Genomic DNA, 16,306 nt, shown 5'->3' on the forward strand with positions numbered 1-16,306 from the left:
GTGAACCAGGCAAGGCAGTCATTAGAAAAAACCGAGGCTACTGAGTCTGCCGATAAGAATATGGTGATTGACAGAGTCGAAAGCCTTGGCCAGGTCGATGAAGACGGCTGCACAGTAATGTCTTTTATCGATGGCGGTTATGATGTCGTTTAGTACCTTGAGCGTGGCTGAGGTGCACCCGTGACCGGCTCGGAAACCGGATTGCACAGCGGAGAAGGTACGGTGGGATTCGAGATGGTCAGTGATCTGTTTGTTGACTTGGCTTTCGAAGACCTTAGATAGGCAGGGCAGTGGATATAGGTCTGTAACAGTTTGGGTCCAGGGTGTCTCCCCCTTTGAAGAGGGGGATGACCGCGGCAGCTTTCCAATCCTTGGGATCTCAGATGATACGAAGGAAGGTTGAACAGGCTGGTAATAGGGGGTGCGACAATGGCGGCGGACAGTTTCAGAAATAGGGGGTCCAGATTGTCAAGCCCAGCTGATTTGTATGGGTCCAGGTTTTCCAGCTCTTTCAGAACATCTGCTATCTGGATTTGGGTAAAGGAGAAGCTGGGGAGGCTTGGGCGAGTAGCAGCGGGGCGGGCGGCTGTTGGCCAAGGTTGGAGTCGCCAGGAGGAAGCATGGCCAGCCATTGAGAAATGCTTGTTGAAGTCTTCGATTATCACGGATTTATCGGTGGTGACCGTGTTACCTAGCCTCAGTGCAGTGGGCAGCTGGGAGGAGGTGCTCTTGTTCTCCATGGACTTTACAGTATCCCAGAACTTTTTGGAGTTAGAGCTACAGGATGCGAATTTCTGCTTTGAAAAAGCTGGCCTTTGCTTTCCTGACTGACTGCGTGTATTGGTTCCTGTCTTCCCTGAACAGTTGCATATCGCGGGGCTCTTCGATGCTATTGCAGTTCGCCACAGGATGTTTTTGTGCTGGTCGAGGGCAGTCAGGTCTGGAGTGAACCAAGGGCTATATCTGTTCTTGGTTCTGCATTTTTTGAACGGAGCATGCTTGTCTAATATGGTGAGGAAGTAACATTTAAAGAATGACCAGGCATCCTCAACTGACGGGATGAGGTCAATATCCTTCCAGGGTACCCGGGCCAGGTCGATTAGAAAGGCCTGCTCGCAGAAGTGTTTTAGGGAGCGTTTGACAGTGATGAGGGTGGTCGTTTGACGCGGGACCCGTGGCGGATACAGCAATGAGGCAGTGATCGCTGAGATCTTGATTGAAGCATAATATGCATATTATTAGTAGATTCGGGTAGAAAACACTCTGAAGTTTCTAAAACTGTTTGAATGATGTCTGAGTGAGTATAACAGAACTCATAAGGCAGGCAAAAACCTGAGAAAAAATCCAACCAGGAAGTGGGAAATCTGAGGTTTGTAGGTTTGCCTATCCAATATACAGTGTCTATTGGGTCATATTGCACTTCCTAAGGCTTCCACTAGATGTCAACAGTCTTTGAACCTTGTTTGATGCTTCTACTGTGAAAGAGGGGGAATGGGAGCTGTTTGAGTCAGGGCTTCTGGCAGAGTGCCACGATCTCACTCAGGCGCGCCCCGTGAGAGTTAGCTGCGTTCCATCGCATTTCTACAAACAAAGGAATTCTCCGTTGAAACATTATTGAAGATTTATGTAAAAAACATCCTAAAGATTGATTCTATACATCGTTTGACATGTTTTTACGAACTGTATGGAATGTTTTAACTTTGTCTGGCCTGCGTGTCATCAATTTGGATTTTGGAACTAAACGCGCAAACAAAAAAGAGAGGTATTTGGACATAAATTACAGACGTTATCGAACAAAAACATTTATTGTGGAACTGGGATTCCTGGGAGTGCATTCTGATGATCATCAAAGGTAAGTGAATATTTATAATACTATTTCTGACTTCTGTTGGCTCCACAAACATGGTGGATATCTGTATGGCTTGTTTTGGTCTCTGAGCGCTGTACTCAGATTATAGCATGGTGTGCTTTTTCCGTAAAGTTTAAAAAAAATCTGACACAGCGGTTGCATTAAGGAGAAGTTTATCTAACGTTCCATGTATAACACTTGTATCTTTTATCAATGTTTATAATGAGTATTTCTGTAAATTGATGTGGCTCTCTGCAAAATCACTGGATGTTTTGGAGGCAAAACATTACTGAACATAACGCGCCAATGTAAACTAAGATTTTTGGATATAAATATGAACTTTATCGAACAAAACATACATGTAATGTGTAACGAAGTCCTATGAGTGTCATCTGATTAAGATCAAAGGTTAGTGATTAACCCTTTCATGCGTGAGTTCCAAATATCTCTAACGGTCGCCCCAGCGTGAGTTTTTTTATGCACGTGATGTTAGAACGTTCTCTCCATTCCAGAATGTGATTGTTATGTAACAGACATTTCATCATTTCATCGGCTGCCCTCAAACCAAAGCACGCAGCCTGTTTTATTTATCAATTATTTTCAAAGTTTTTTATTTTCTAATAACAGTTTGAAATGAGGTGTGTTCCGCCTCATTCTTACATAAAAGTAGTCATTTTTACTTTTGCGGACCAATTCATTTTTTTGACATTTCTGACCCGGACAAAATTCCCCAAACACTTCAATTGTTTGTGCAGTTCAAGTCTGCAGACATTTACTCATCTGCCGTCCTGCATACACGTGTTCATATTTTCCACCTGTCGCCTGCATCGCAATCAAAGTTGTTTTCGTTACCAATAAGAACTTTGGAAATGTGTGCGTTTCTATGAAAGTGCCTTATGACGTTATAATACTTTCTGTATGTCGTGTTATGTTGTTTCTACTGTAGCATCATGTTTTTCCTTATAACCGCGGACACGCGATGTAACGTTACTCATTTCATAACATTTATGGTGTTACACTCAATGCTTAGGTAGCTAGCTACATTCTTCTATTAGCTCTGGAAAACAATGCTAATTGCGTCAGGGAAGTATTAGCATGTGTTGTATTTTGAAGCTACCCTGGCCTTATGACTCCCAAGTGGCACAGCGTCTCAGTGCTAGAGGCGTCACTACAGACACCCATCTTCAAATCCAGACTGCGTTTCTATCAAAGTAAGTGCCTAATTACGTTATAATAGTTTGTGTCGTGTTATACCGTTTCTACTGTAGCTCACTGTGTGTATGGAGCATAATATATTTGTGTATATTCCTTATAACCGCGGACACGCTAGGTAACGTTACTCATCTTTTATGGTGTTATATTCAATCGTGCTTATGTAGCTAGTTACATTATTATATTAGCTCTGTAAAACAATGCTAAATGCGTCAGAAGTATTGGCATGTTGTATTTTGACGCTACCCTGGAAAAATAWAAWWWTTTTCTGAGTGCATTCCACAAAGCTGTTTATCATGTCGGCCTTATCCACTGCCCCCATTTTGAGGTAATAGTCAAGCACGCAGTCTGGTTTCATGTTTCTCAGTCTGGTTTAATGTTTCTCTGTCTGGTTTGTTTCTCTCTCCCGTCAGGTGGTCCACCTTCCCTGTGGCCGACATGGTTGCTGTATGGACAGTGGAGAGGACATGGACGTCTCGTTTGTCATGCCACTTTACTGCCAGCTGTTGACATTTCTTATTTTGTATAACGGGTCATTTAGGATGGTAGTAGCGTTGATGAAATGCAGTCATAGCTGCAGAACTAGAAAGTAGTCTTGGGAAAAGAGGGTGGCAAAGAAGGGAGWTGCAAACATAGGATCTCTGCTCCAGTATTCTCTTAGGGAGTTCTTCTTTACTATCCCCATGAGAAGGACTGTCACCAGGAAGGTATACATTTCACTAATTGTGGTTGTCCCGCACTCCTGGCTCTCTCTTATCCTGTAGCTCCAAGGCATAGCGATTGGTCTCTACTATGTCTCCCACCAGCTCCTCTGTCAGAAACAACTTGAAGCACTCTGCCTCAGTTGGAAATGGCAGGGGGCGTTGCACTCCAGACGGGGACTCGTCAAAGCAAACAGCAGGGCCAGGAGGGGTGAAATGACTGGTGGCCTTCCAGCTACCACAGAACTCCTGTACTTCATCCACTGTCAGTCTGCCACCATCACCACCAGCATCTTCTAATGGAACTAGGACTTTGTCAGTGGACAAGGGATCCTCAGATTCAGGGTTCTCAATGGCTGGGGGGCAGCTCCTCACTGTCACTGTCAGAATCTGATTCCTGACTTTCAGACTCATTGTCAGAWTTTTTTTTTAAATCCTGAATTTCCACATTTGTGAGTTGTCTCCTTTTGAAAMACATTGCTAATGCTACAGCTTAGCTCACTAGCTACATACATAAACAACAACACTGAATGGTTTAGAMTGAGAGGGTACGTGGTTGAATGCCGGCACGCGCCACTTGTATCKATAAATCACTATCAGAAAATGTTTTGTGTGGCAATTATTTGTGTATTTACTGTTTCATTCACATGTTTTCAAATCTAGGTGACAAATCATGCATTCCGATTCTTGCACAGATTGTAATGGGCACATATTATATGTGTAACATACTTTTTTGAAGGTTGTACTGATTATGATGAGCTAAGCTAATTTCAGCTGTGTAGCCATGTTTGTTGACATACAATGCATTCTGGGTTTCACGTAATCGTCTGTTTGACCAAAGATGTTATGACAAAATGAGGTGAGTAAGAGTTCACTCATTTTTTGAGGGTTTCCGGAAATGAATGGTGGGATGTGAACGACGGTAGATGACACACCCCTTCAACATGCATACTATAAACAGACCAAACTCATCTTGTCTTCTCTTATTATCTTCGGTTTCTGTGAGGAAAAAATGCATGGCTGCGCGCTGAAGAAACTAATCGTCGGATTACTTTCGATTTCTCGGAAGTGCTTTACCTAATTATTTAGATCAATCACCRGTGATGTGATTAATTATACATATTGTAGTTTATGTCAGCCGAATATGACTGCTTGTGTTGGGTCAATCTTTCCTCAGTTAGCGCTAGGACAAATGTAGCCTACATTTCTGGTTAGGATGATTGTGTTATGCTATATATAGTCCTGTGAATATCTGAACATTGCATCCAAAAATAAACTGCTCACATTCTGGACATAACTTTGTACTGGACTGTTTGTGTAAATAGTTTCTGAAAAAAGTGTGGCCAGCTCAAATGCTGATTGTTGCGTCATTCGAAACTGTCCGTTCTAAACGAGCGTTCTAAATGAGTGTTCTAATCACACGGGGTGTGATGGTACGTGTGAAGGGGTTCATTTTATCTCTATTTCTGCTTTTTGTGACTCCTCTCTTTGGCTGGAAAAATGGCTGTGTTTTTCTGTGACTAGGTACTGACCTAACATAATCGTTTGATGTGCTTTCGTCGTAAAGCCTTTTTGAAATCGGACACTGTGGTGGGATTAACAACAAGTTTATCTTTAAAATGGTGTGAAATACTTCTATGTTTGAGGAATTTTAATTATGAGATTTCTGTTGTTTCAATTTGGCACCCTGCACTTTCACTGGCTATTGTCAAATCGATCCCGTTAACGGGATCTTAGCCCYTCTCAGCTATAAGAGGTTTTAATCTAACTGCCTCTGTCCAATTTATTTTAGCTATTACAGTGAAGGAATACCATTATATTTTTTGAGGAGAGTGCACAATTTTGAACATGAAAAGTTACTAATAAACAAATCAGGCACATTTGGCCAGTCTTGACAAAATGTTGAGCCGAAATGCAATGGTTTATTGGATCAGGCTAAAATTGTGCACATACACTGCTGCCATCTAGTGGCYAAAATCTAAATTGCACCTGGGCTGGAATAATAAACTGTGGCCTCTCTTGAATTTCAGAGATGATGCTACAAAAAATACAAAAGAGCGGTTGGTTTTGTCCTTGTATTATCATTTACCAGATCTATTGTGTTATATTGTCAAACATTCCTTTCACATTTCCACAAACTTCAAAGTGTTTCCTTTCAAAATGGTACCAAGAATATGCATATCCTTGCTTCAGGGCCTGAGCTACAGGCAGTTAGATTTGGGTATGTCATTTTAGGCGAAAATTGAAAAAAAGGGGCGGATCCTTAAGAAGTTTAAAGAACAAATTCTTATTTACAATGAGAGCCTACTCCTTCCTCGTAAATAGCCCAGTACTGTACTGCGGACCGACATTTTCCATTCCATTCTCCATGTTAAGAACAAATTCCTATTTACAAGGACAACCTACTCCTTCCTCCCCAACAGGGATTTGAACCCTGGTCTCCCTTCCCCCGCATTCTGTAGTACAGACATGGCCTCTCGCTTTTGAAAGGAATTAGGCACTTTCCCGTGTTTACTACAGAATGTATTGTAGACTGCACAGTAGCCTAATAAACACATTTCCTTAATAAAATAATGATWAAAAAAAACACCTTCAAAATGCAGATATAGATTTAGTTATGGATACATAATGAATTACTATGGGAATAAATACCACTGATTTACAGAAATAATGGAACAAAGTTGTCTAATGAAGGAAAACAATTCAGAATCCTCCAAGCCTGTAGCCTACTCCCAACCGTCACGTTGTACAGCGCCATATTTTCCATTCCATCATAACGGAAACCCTGAGGGTTTCATTTTTCATGGAATAGAAACACCATCATATTATTCAATTTAATTAAGCATGTACCAGTCAAAAGTTCAGACACACCTAATCATTCCAGGATTTTTCTATATTTTTACTATTTTCTACACTGTAGAATAATAGTGAACACATCAAAACTATGAAATAACACATGGAATCATGTAGTAACCAAAACAGTGTTAAACAAATCAAAATATATTTTATATTTGAGATTCTTCAAAAAGTACCACCCTTTGCCTTGACAGCTTTTCACACTCTTGGCATTCTCTCACCAGCTCATGAGGTAGTCACCTGGAATGCATTTCAATTAACAGCTGTGCCTTGTAAAAGGTTAATTTGTGGAATTTCTTTCGTTCTTAATGTGTGTGAGCCAARCAGTTGTGTTGTGACAATGTAGGGGGTATACAAAAGATGGACCTATTTGGTAAAAGACCAAGTCCATATTATGGCAAGAACAGCTCAAATAAAACAAAGAGAAACGCCAGTTCATAATTACTTTATGACATGAAGGTCAGTCAGTACGGAACATTTCAAGAACTTTGAAAGTTTCTTCAAGTGCAGTCGCCAAAACCATCAAGTGCTATGATGAAACTGGCTCTCATGAGGACCGGCACAGGAATGGAAGATCCAGAGTTACCTCTGCTGCAGAGGAGAAGATCATTAGATTTACCGGCCTCAGAAATTGCAGCCCAAATAAATGCTTCAGTGTACAAGTAACAGACATATCTCAACATCAACCATTCAGAGGAGACTGTGTGAATCAAGCCTTCATGGTCGAATTGTTGCAAAGAAACGACTACTAAAGGACACCAATACGAGCAATGGACATTAGGCCGGTGGAAATCTGTCTTTTGGTCTGATGAGTCCAAATTTGAGATGTTGGGTTCCAACCGCCATGTCTTTGTGAGACACAGAGTAGGTGAACGGATGATCTCCTCATGTGTGGTTCCCACCTTGAAGCATGGAGGTGGTGGTGTGATGGTGCTTTGCTGGTGACACGGTCAATGATTTATTTAGAATTCAAGGCACACTTAACCAGCATGGCTGCCACAGCATTCTGCAGTGAGACACCATCCCATCTGGTTTGCACTAAGTGTGACTATCATTTGTTTTTCAACAGGACAATGACCCAACACACCTCCAGGCTGTGTAACAGCTATTTGACCAAGAAGGAGAGTGATGAGTACAGTATCAGATGACTTGGCCTCCACAATCACCCAACCTCAACCCAATTGAGATGGTTTGGGTTGAGTCTGACCAAAGAGTGAAGAAAAAGCWGCCAAGAAGTTCWCAGCAAATGTGGGAACACTTTCCTCCAGAAGTGACGCTTGGCATTCTTTATTTTATTTAACTAGGCAAGTCAGTTAAGAACAAATTCTTATTTTACAATTACGGCCCTCCTCCCTCCCTGCCTTAGACCACTGCGCCACTCGGGAGCCCTTCAGGCCAAAGAGTTAAATTGTGGTTTCACACAGAGGATCTTGTTTCTCATGATCTGCGAGTCTTTACGTGCCTTTTGGCAAACTCCAAGTGGGCTGTCATGTGCCTTTTACTGAGGAGTGGATTCCGTCTGGCCACTCCACCATAAAGGCCTGATTGGTGGAGTGCTGCAGAGATGGTAGTCCTTCTGGAAGGTTCGCCAATCTCCACAGAGGAATTCTAGAGCTCTGTCAGAGTGACCATCGGGTTCTTGGTCACCTCCCTGACCAAGGCCCTTCTCCTCCAATTGCTCAGTTTGGCCAGGCGGCCAGCTCTAGGAAGAGTCTTGATGGTTCCAAACCATTTCAGAATGATGGAGGCCACTGTGTTCTTGGGGACCTTCAATGCTGCAGATATTTGTTGGTATCCTTCCCCAAATCTGTGCCTCGACACAATGCTGTCTCGGAACTCTACAGACAATTCCTTCGACCTCATGGCCTGGTTTTTGCTCTGACATGCACTGTCAACTGTGGAACCTTATGTAGACAGGTGTGTGCCTTTCCAAATCATGTCCAATCAATAGAATTTACCACAGGTGGACTCCAATCAACTRGTAGAAACATCTCAAGGATGATCAATGGAAACAGGATGCACCTGAGCTCAATTGAGTCTCATAGCAAAGGGTCTGAATAGTTACGTAAAATAAATATTTATTTTTATAAATGTGCAAACATTTATAAAAACTTGTTTTCCCTTTGTCATCATGGGGTATTGTGTGTAGATTGATTAAATAAAATACAAATCTCAATTTAAAATAAGTCTGTAAACGTAACAAAATGTGTATTTAAAAGGATCCACCTTCGTTGTGCATCCGTTTGAACAGTTTGCACATTCCATCATATGTCAGCCCAAAAAAAGAAAGAAAAATCACTTCTTGTCTTATCAGGTGAAATGATAAAATGGCAAGAAGAAGAAATCAGCATTTTAAAATGAATAGATTTGAAAACAAATGTATTCGCGGCTGCTCATTCCAGTGAGTGTAATTGCACATTCCAGTGAGTGCAAATTACACGCACCGGTGCCAATGTTAAGAGTTGAGAATGTTGATATCATTTCAAATAAGATACTCTTGTAGTGTGTGGTCAGTAATTCAACATGTGTTATTATGGTTGTTGCTTGCGGTATTGATGTAAACATTATTTTTCCCATATAGATTTTCGCAGACTCCCTGTAGTATCTCCCGACCCACGGTTGAATAACCCTTCTCTAATCCTTGCACTCTGTGATCTACACAGACACAGTTCCACCCCCCCCCCCCATCAGCATCACATCCCTGCCTAATCCTGATTAGAGACACCCCCAAACACGCAACCTGCCTGCACCTCTCCACCCTGCCGCCATCCTTCCATCCTTTTCCGTCAACTCCCCCACCTTCAGTTGGCCTTGCCAGTAACTGAGGGGATCGAAACATCAAGGCTGCATAAAAAATTAAAAATATTAAATAAAAAGAATGGGGACTGGGAGAGGCATATCCTACCATTCATTTAATCTTAAGGATTTTTCTAACTGCCTCAGCAACTGCTAGGACTGGGGAGGAAATATGGGGGCTCTTATAGAGCCAGCTGTCACCTCAGACAGTTCTACCAGGTAGGGGCCAAAGTCTTCTACCTATTGGGATAGCATGGCAAGTACAAGCAGGATCCCATAGCCAGACACATAGTGGGACTCTATGTATATGGGATGAATAGTGTAGCATGTGTGTGTGTGCATGTGTGTGTGTGTGTGTGTTGTGTGCATGCGCGCTCCCCTGAACTGTGGGCAGAAAAATCACCACCAGACACTAGTGGGATTTTACATTTTTTTATTAAAATTGCTATACTTCCTGGTTCTACATAGCGATCACTGGAGGATATGCAGTACCACTAATGAGAAATCGCACACACGCACCCTTTAGTAGAAAGAAGAAACAGCCTGCAGTCGGGCTCTGGGAAGAGCTCCAAGCCAACCCCCCCCCCCCACCCCACGTCATGCCTCCATCATCTGTTCATAGTAAGAGTGGAGACATGCTGAAAGACAGGCAGATCATAGGCTGTGCAGGCCTCCCATTCATCTGTTTACAAACACCCAGCACGTGACCATGACGCACAAACACACAACCGCTCTCACAGACAGGATCTTCAAAATATGCCCTGCAGATGCATAAACAAATAAAATACGCACACAATCAAGTTAGAAAATCCCACAAAAACATCCCCCTAAACCATGATGTGGTAAAAGCTCTGTCTTTTGTATTGCAGTATTGTCAATGGGTCTGGGGCAACTGGCTGACTGACTGTCTCGCTCTCTCTGTCCATCCGTCTGTCCACACTACTCTCGGTCTCATATAACCACTCCATGCTCAGAATAGGACYGTCCTATTTATTTTCATTCCGGCGGTAATGTAATACATTGTTATGGAGGTGAAAAAAAAAGAAAAGAAGTGGGACGTGACATTCCGCATCTGGAACCGCTCTGGAGCACGTGCGTGGCTCTCCAGATCTCTGCACTCCCTCTCCGTTTTCACCAGGAAGGAATCCTGTAACCTGATCCTCTAGTTGTCTTTAGTGCACTGACCAGCCTCACAGGGCCCGGTGGCACACACACGGATTCAGTGAGCCCTGACCCACACTCACTCAGAGGGAAAATATCAACATCATACGTGTAAACTATAGGTTCAAAACACCACACAGACAAGCTTCAACACATATCCCACAAGTTAAGCAAAGTCAAAAACACACAAGCTGCCCTGATTTTGTCCCAAGCTATGGTCTCAACATTCATTTAATAGCATTACCCCAAGCACAACACACTAGTTAACACGTGAATGGGACAGGGGGGCAAGGGCGGTGAACACTAGCAGCTGGCTCCTGTGAGTTCTATATTTAAATCTCATTTGACAGTTAAAGTGCTGATTGGATGCAGAAGGGGATCAGAGGGACGGCAGGGGCACTCTGAAGCCATCCRAGTGGCCTTTCCCAGCCATGCCTACAGGTGCCCCGTTGACTGCCCTGGCACTGGCCTGGCCCAATGGAACTGCCATCCACTCACACCCTGCACATACACATGAATCAACCAACTAACACATCTACTGACTGATGTTCACTACCGAAGTACATTTATGATGCTGGTCACATATATCAATGACTAAGTCCTCTGACTTTATGAGTGTACAGCAAAGGTTATCAACTAAAGTTTGATCCTATTTTGCAGAGGTGTGAATCTGTCATTTATTTGAACAACAATATGACACGCTATCGATACCCAGGGCAACGAGACCAGTATCGCGATACGCTGTAGTATCGTGGCAAGTAAACAGAACATGAAGCCGATTTAAACTTCTTTAGGGAAACAGTCCTAATGTTGGAAACAAACATCATTATGTTGAGTCACATTTATTTATTTTCAAAGCTATAGGACACTATATTGTACATACACTGCCCAGACAGTACTCCGAACCCTTGACTTTTTCTACATTGTTAGGTTARAGCCTTTATCTAAAATGGATTAAATACAAATCCTCAATCTACACACAATACCCCACAATGACAAAGCGAAAACAGGTTTTTAGAAATGTTTGTAAATTTATTAAAAAACAAATACATATTTACATAAGTGTTCKYACCCTTTACTATGTAACTCGAAATTGAGCTCAGGTGCATCCTGTTTCCGTCGATCAACCTTGAGATGTTTCAACAACTTGATTAGAGACAACCTGTGATAAATTCAARTGATTGGACATGAATTGGAAAGGCGCACACCTGTCTATATAAGGTTCCACAGTTGACAGTGCATGTCAGKGCAAAAAKCAGAACATGAGGTCYAAGAAATTGTCCGTAGAGCTCCGAGACAGGATTGTGTCGAGGCACAGATCTGGMGAAGGGTAKCAAAACACWTCTGCAGCATTGAAGGTCCCCAAGAACAGTGGCCATRATTCTTAAATGGAAGAAGTTTGGAACCACCAAGACTCTTCCTAGAGCTGGCCGCCCGGCCAAACTGAGCAATCGTGGGAGATGGTCACTCTGAAAGAGCTCCAGAGTTCCTCTGTGGAGATGGGAGAACCTTCCAGTAGGACAACCATCTCAGCAGRACTCCACCAATCAGGCCTGTATGGTAGTGGCCAGACAYAAGCCACTCCTCAGTAAAAGGCARATGACAGCCTGCTTGGAGTTTSKCAAAAGGCACCTAAAGACTCTCAGACCATGAGAAACAAGATCCTCTGGTCTGATCAAACCAAGATTGAACTCTTTMGCCTGAATGCCAAGTGTCACGTCTGGASGAAACCTGGCACCATTCCTAAGATGAAGCAWGGTGGTGGCAGCATTATGCTGTGGGGATGTTTTTCAGCGGCAGGGARTGGGAGACTAGTCAGGATCGAGGCAAAAATGACYGAGAAAAGTACAGAGAGATCCTCTAATGAAAACCAGCTCCAGAGTGCAATGGACCTCAMACWGGGMCGAAGGTTCACRTTCCAACAGGATAACGACCCTAAGCACACAGCCAGGACAAAGCAGGAGTGGCTTCGGGACAAGGATCTGAATGTCCTTGAGTGGCCCAGCCAGAGCCCGGACTTGAACCCGATCGAACATCTCTGGAAAGACCTGAAAATAGATGTGCAGTGACGCTCCCCATKCAACCTGACAGAGCTTGAGAGGATCTGCAGAGAAGAATGGGAGAAACTCCCCAAATAKAYMMMMSCKAYSRTMMWYSSMRKWWKCCKAYYAYYKRRKAYGSRMMWAWRMSRWKRTRKAAAAAYMWSRMYYMWAAYYGMTRMYAWWWRTWKSSKAAWMMWWWWRWTTWTTWTTWWTTTWTTTMMTTTWYYAAWTTMSWAAAAWMMRRWWWAAACCAGCTTTTTGCTTTGTCATTATGGGTATTGTGTGTAGTTTGATGAGGGAAAATAACAATTTAATCGATTTTAGAATAAAGCTGTAATGTAACAAAATGTGGAAAAAGTCAAGGGGTCTGAATACTTTCCAAATGCACTGTACAGCAGGTTTTTAAAGTACCAAAGACTTTGTTCTGCTTCGCAGTTTCATTTTTTGCTCTGGAAAGAATATCCCAATTCTGGTATCGTCACAGCCCTAGCAACGATACAACTGCGCCAATATCTATCACTGCAAAGCCCCAGCCCTAAAGTTCAGTAGATACCAAACCTGATGCTCTTGTCACTTTAAAAATGTCACTGTACATTTGTGTAATAAAGACCCTTCCTAGGCAGGCAACAACAAAAAAATATCCCATAAAGTAGCATTGCATAGAATGTTCGAAAGGGTAAAGCAGATACAAGTTCCTTTACACTGTGGCTGTATATGGCATATGGTGTTCTGTTGCTTATGCCCAGAGGGCAGTGTGTTTAAGAAAATATTAAGAATGTTTTTCTACTATGAATGTATGATAAGCGATTGCATAATGTGTATATGTAAAGCAATGTGGCCTTACTCATTGTGAGATAAGGAGAAAGAGACCACAGCACTCTTTTTGCCTTCTCTAATAGGTCCTGCTCTGCCCAAGACCCTGGTGGGCAGTGGACACATAAAACTGGCAGCATTGTGTGTGTGTGAGAGAGAGAAAATCAGCACAGTAAGTGTTGAGGACAGGCTGGCACAGCATGCGGGCACTGCAGAGCAGTTATGACTGGGCATGTATGCCTCAGCGTGCTATGCACCAGAAGCCTCATACGCTGTTCGGCCACTCTCTCACATACCCTCCACCACCTCCTCTGTCYTGCTCTAGGCTAACGTCCTCTAACTTCACTGGACTGCATTGAGTGCATTCAAACATGAAGGACAATAAGGAGGGAGAGAATGGGATTCCGCTCACACCACACACACACACCGCATTCAAAAGGACAAAGACAGAATGACACTACCACCACTCGATCTATACTTTACTGCACACACACACACGATGACTCCCACTGCAATAATTGCCTGTGGCATCGCCAAGCATCTCAATAAATTAAAATATGCATGCGTAGCCCATCAACAGCAAGAATTTAACTGATATTGAGAGCAATTGATGCCATGCATGTTCCATCATCACCGTGATCAAAAATGAACCCTGTCAGAAGTCACCTGCAGTAAACTCTGGGWGGTCTTTTGTGGGTCATCTGTGATTATCTTGCCTATAGGGTGTGCAATTTACAGTATTCTGTAGGGTATTGCATTATTGTTTACATATACAGTACTGCGTCTGAGATTCGTAAAAACGTGATAACAAGGAAGTTGAGCACGCACAGTATTTGTGCGTATTCTAATCATGTACAGTCCTTGGAGATCGTCACCTACCTGGTATCTAATGAGGAAGTTGAATTCCTTTTGTTAGAACGTCGGTCAGTTAAATTGTATTGTGTAACGGTTACATTAGTACCTTTGGGGGGGGGCTCTCTTGGAGTGCCACTTATCTGACACGTCCCCTCTTCACACACACGCACACTCTGCGCGCGTTGGCAATGCTCTCGCACACGACCCTACGCGCACCCGCATTGGCAGACTGACTGGATAAATAAATGATTTCTTGACGAATCTATTCTTCAACCCACACGTCTTTCAAAAGGCTCTCTGCCATAGCAATAACAGGCAATGGACGTAGAAGAAAAAAAACAGGAACGCACAACCCAGTGCGTATGAGAGAATAGCACAAGATCAGATGCATTGTTACAATAGCCTATTGCATGCAGTGTGGTATGTAAAGTGAAGCCTACTCGTGATATCCAGCACAGAAAAACAGAGCTCATAAAATGTGGTGCACTTTGACACATTGGAGCCAACCTGGTGTCAAGGTGATATGTTACAATGTTGACTCGATTGGTTTAATAAATCAGCTAGAACACTGACACGTGTAGGCCTATACATAAAGACACAATACGTTCCAGGCTGCTATATGAATTGCGATGCTTTTCGCATTGACCACGTCCACCAGTTAGACAGACACATTAATAGGCTAGTATTCGTCTGTAACTTACCCAAACTGCCGGCGAAACCGTCCATTTCTGGGAGAAATAGCCGAGCAGACACCAAAAATATTCCTGTTATGACGGGTCCTATTCAGGGAACAGTGGGAGAATGTCGGACTCTATACGGGCTATCCAGACTGGCAGGCAAGGCGGAAATTTCTCTAGCCAACTGTTCTCGCAGTGGTCGCGACCGTATCGTAGTAAACTGGGGATCTGTCGAGTCGCAGTGGATTCTCAGTCCGGAGTAACGCCGTGGTTCTCAGGGCCAGTTGATCACACGCTCTTGCTTGACTCCACGATAGTACACCTCCGCCGGGGGAGGTAGGACAGAGCTCGGCTTTCGCATTTCCGACTCCGCCCGCTTTGGCACGACTTGCTTCCCTGGAGTGGCTAGTCTGAGCGCGTCTCAATTTGACACAGTTGAGAATCTCTATGTGCTGGCCAATATATACACTACCGTTCAACAGTTTGGGGTCACTTAGAAATGCCCTTGTTTTTGAAAGAAAGGCTATTTTGTTGTCAATAAAATAACATCAAAATGTTCAGAAATACAGTGTAGACATTGTTTATGTTGTAAATGACTATTGTAGCTGGAAAGTGTTTTTTAATGGAATATCTACATAAGTGTACTGAAGCCCATTATCAGCAACCATCACTCATGTGTTCCAAGGGCACGTTGTGTTAGCTAAACCAAGTTTAGCATTTTAAAAGGCTAACTGATCATTAGAAAACCCTTTTGCAATTATGTTTGCACAGCTGAAAACTGTTGTTCTGATTAAAGAAGCAATAAAACTGGCCTTCTTTAGACTAGTTGTGTATATGGGGCATCAGAATTTGTGGCTTCGATTACGGGCTCAAAATGGCCAGAAACAAAGGACATTCTTCTGAAACTCGTCCGTCTATTCTTGTTCTGAGAAATGAAGGCTATTCTATACGGGAAACTGCCAAGAAACTGAAGATCTCGTACAACTCTGTGTACTGAAATTGCAGTCCACCTGAAGTAAATACAATTGATTGGACATGATTGTCCATATAGGGTCCCACAGTTGACAGTGCATGTCAGAGCAAAAACCAAAGCATGAGGTCGAAGGAATTGTCCGTAAAGCTCCGAGACAGGATTGTGTCGAGGCACAGATCTGGTGAAGGGTACCAAAACACTTCTGCAGCATTGAAGGTCCCCAAGAACACTGTGGCCTCCATCATTCTTAATTGGAAGAAGTTTGGAACCACCAAGACTCTTCCTAGAGCTGGCTGCCCGGCCAAACTGAGCAATCGGGGGAGAAGGGTCTTGGTCAGGGAGGTGACCAAGAACCCGATGGTCACTCTGAC

At 43.1% G+C, this 16,306-nt stretch overlaps 1 protein-coding gene and 1 long non-coding RNA gene across 2 annotated transcripts in view; one reads left to right on the plus strand and one right to left on the minus strand.

Moving 5' to 3' along the window:
• Positions 1-15,375, minus strand: part of LOC111978351 (EMAP like 4) — a 103,083-nt gene extending 87,708 nt beyond the window's left edge. The window contains 1 exon segment of the mRNA XM_070448422.1: positions 14,987-15,375. Coding sequence (XP_070304523.1) covers positions 14,987-15,011 — 25 coding nt within the window. The 5' untranslated portion in view covers positions 15,012-15,375.
• On the plus strand, positions 2,610-4,527 carry LOC139029235 (uncharacterized). Its single transcript, XR_011481523.1, has 3 exons — positions 2,610-2,738; positions 2,963-3,060; positions 3,475-4,527. It is a non-coding gene; the product is annotated as an uncharacterized lncRNA (long non-coding RNA).
• Positions 15,376-16,306: the final 931 nt, after the last annotated feature.

Source organism: Salvelinus sp. IW2-2015, linkage group LG18 (genome assembly GCF_002910315.2).
Source record: "Salvelinus sp. IW2-2015 linkage group LG18, ASM291031v2, whole genome shotgun sequence".
Lineage (NCBI taxonomy): Eukaryota > Metazoa > Chordata > Actinopteri > Salmoniformes > Salmonidae > Salvelinus > Salvelinus sp. IW2-2015.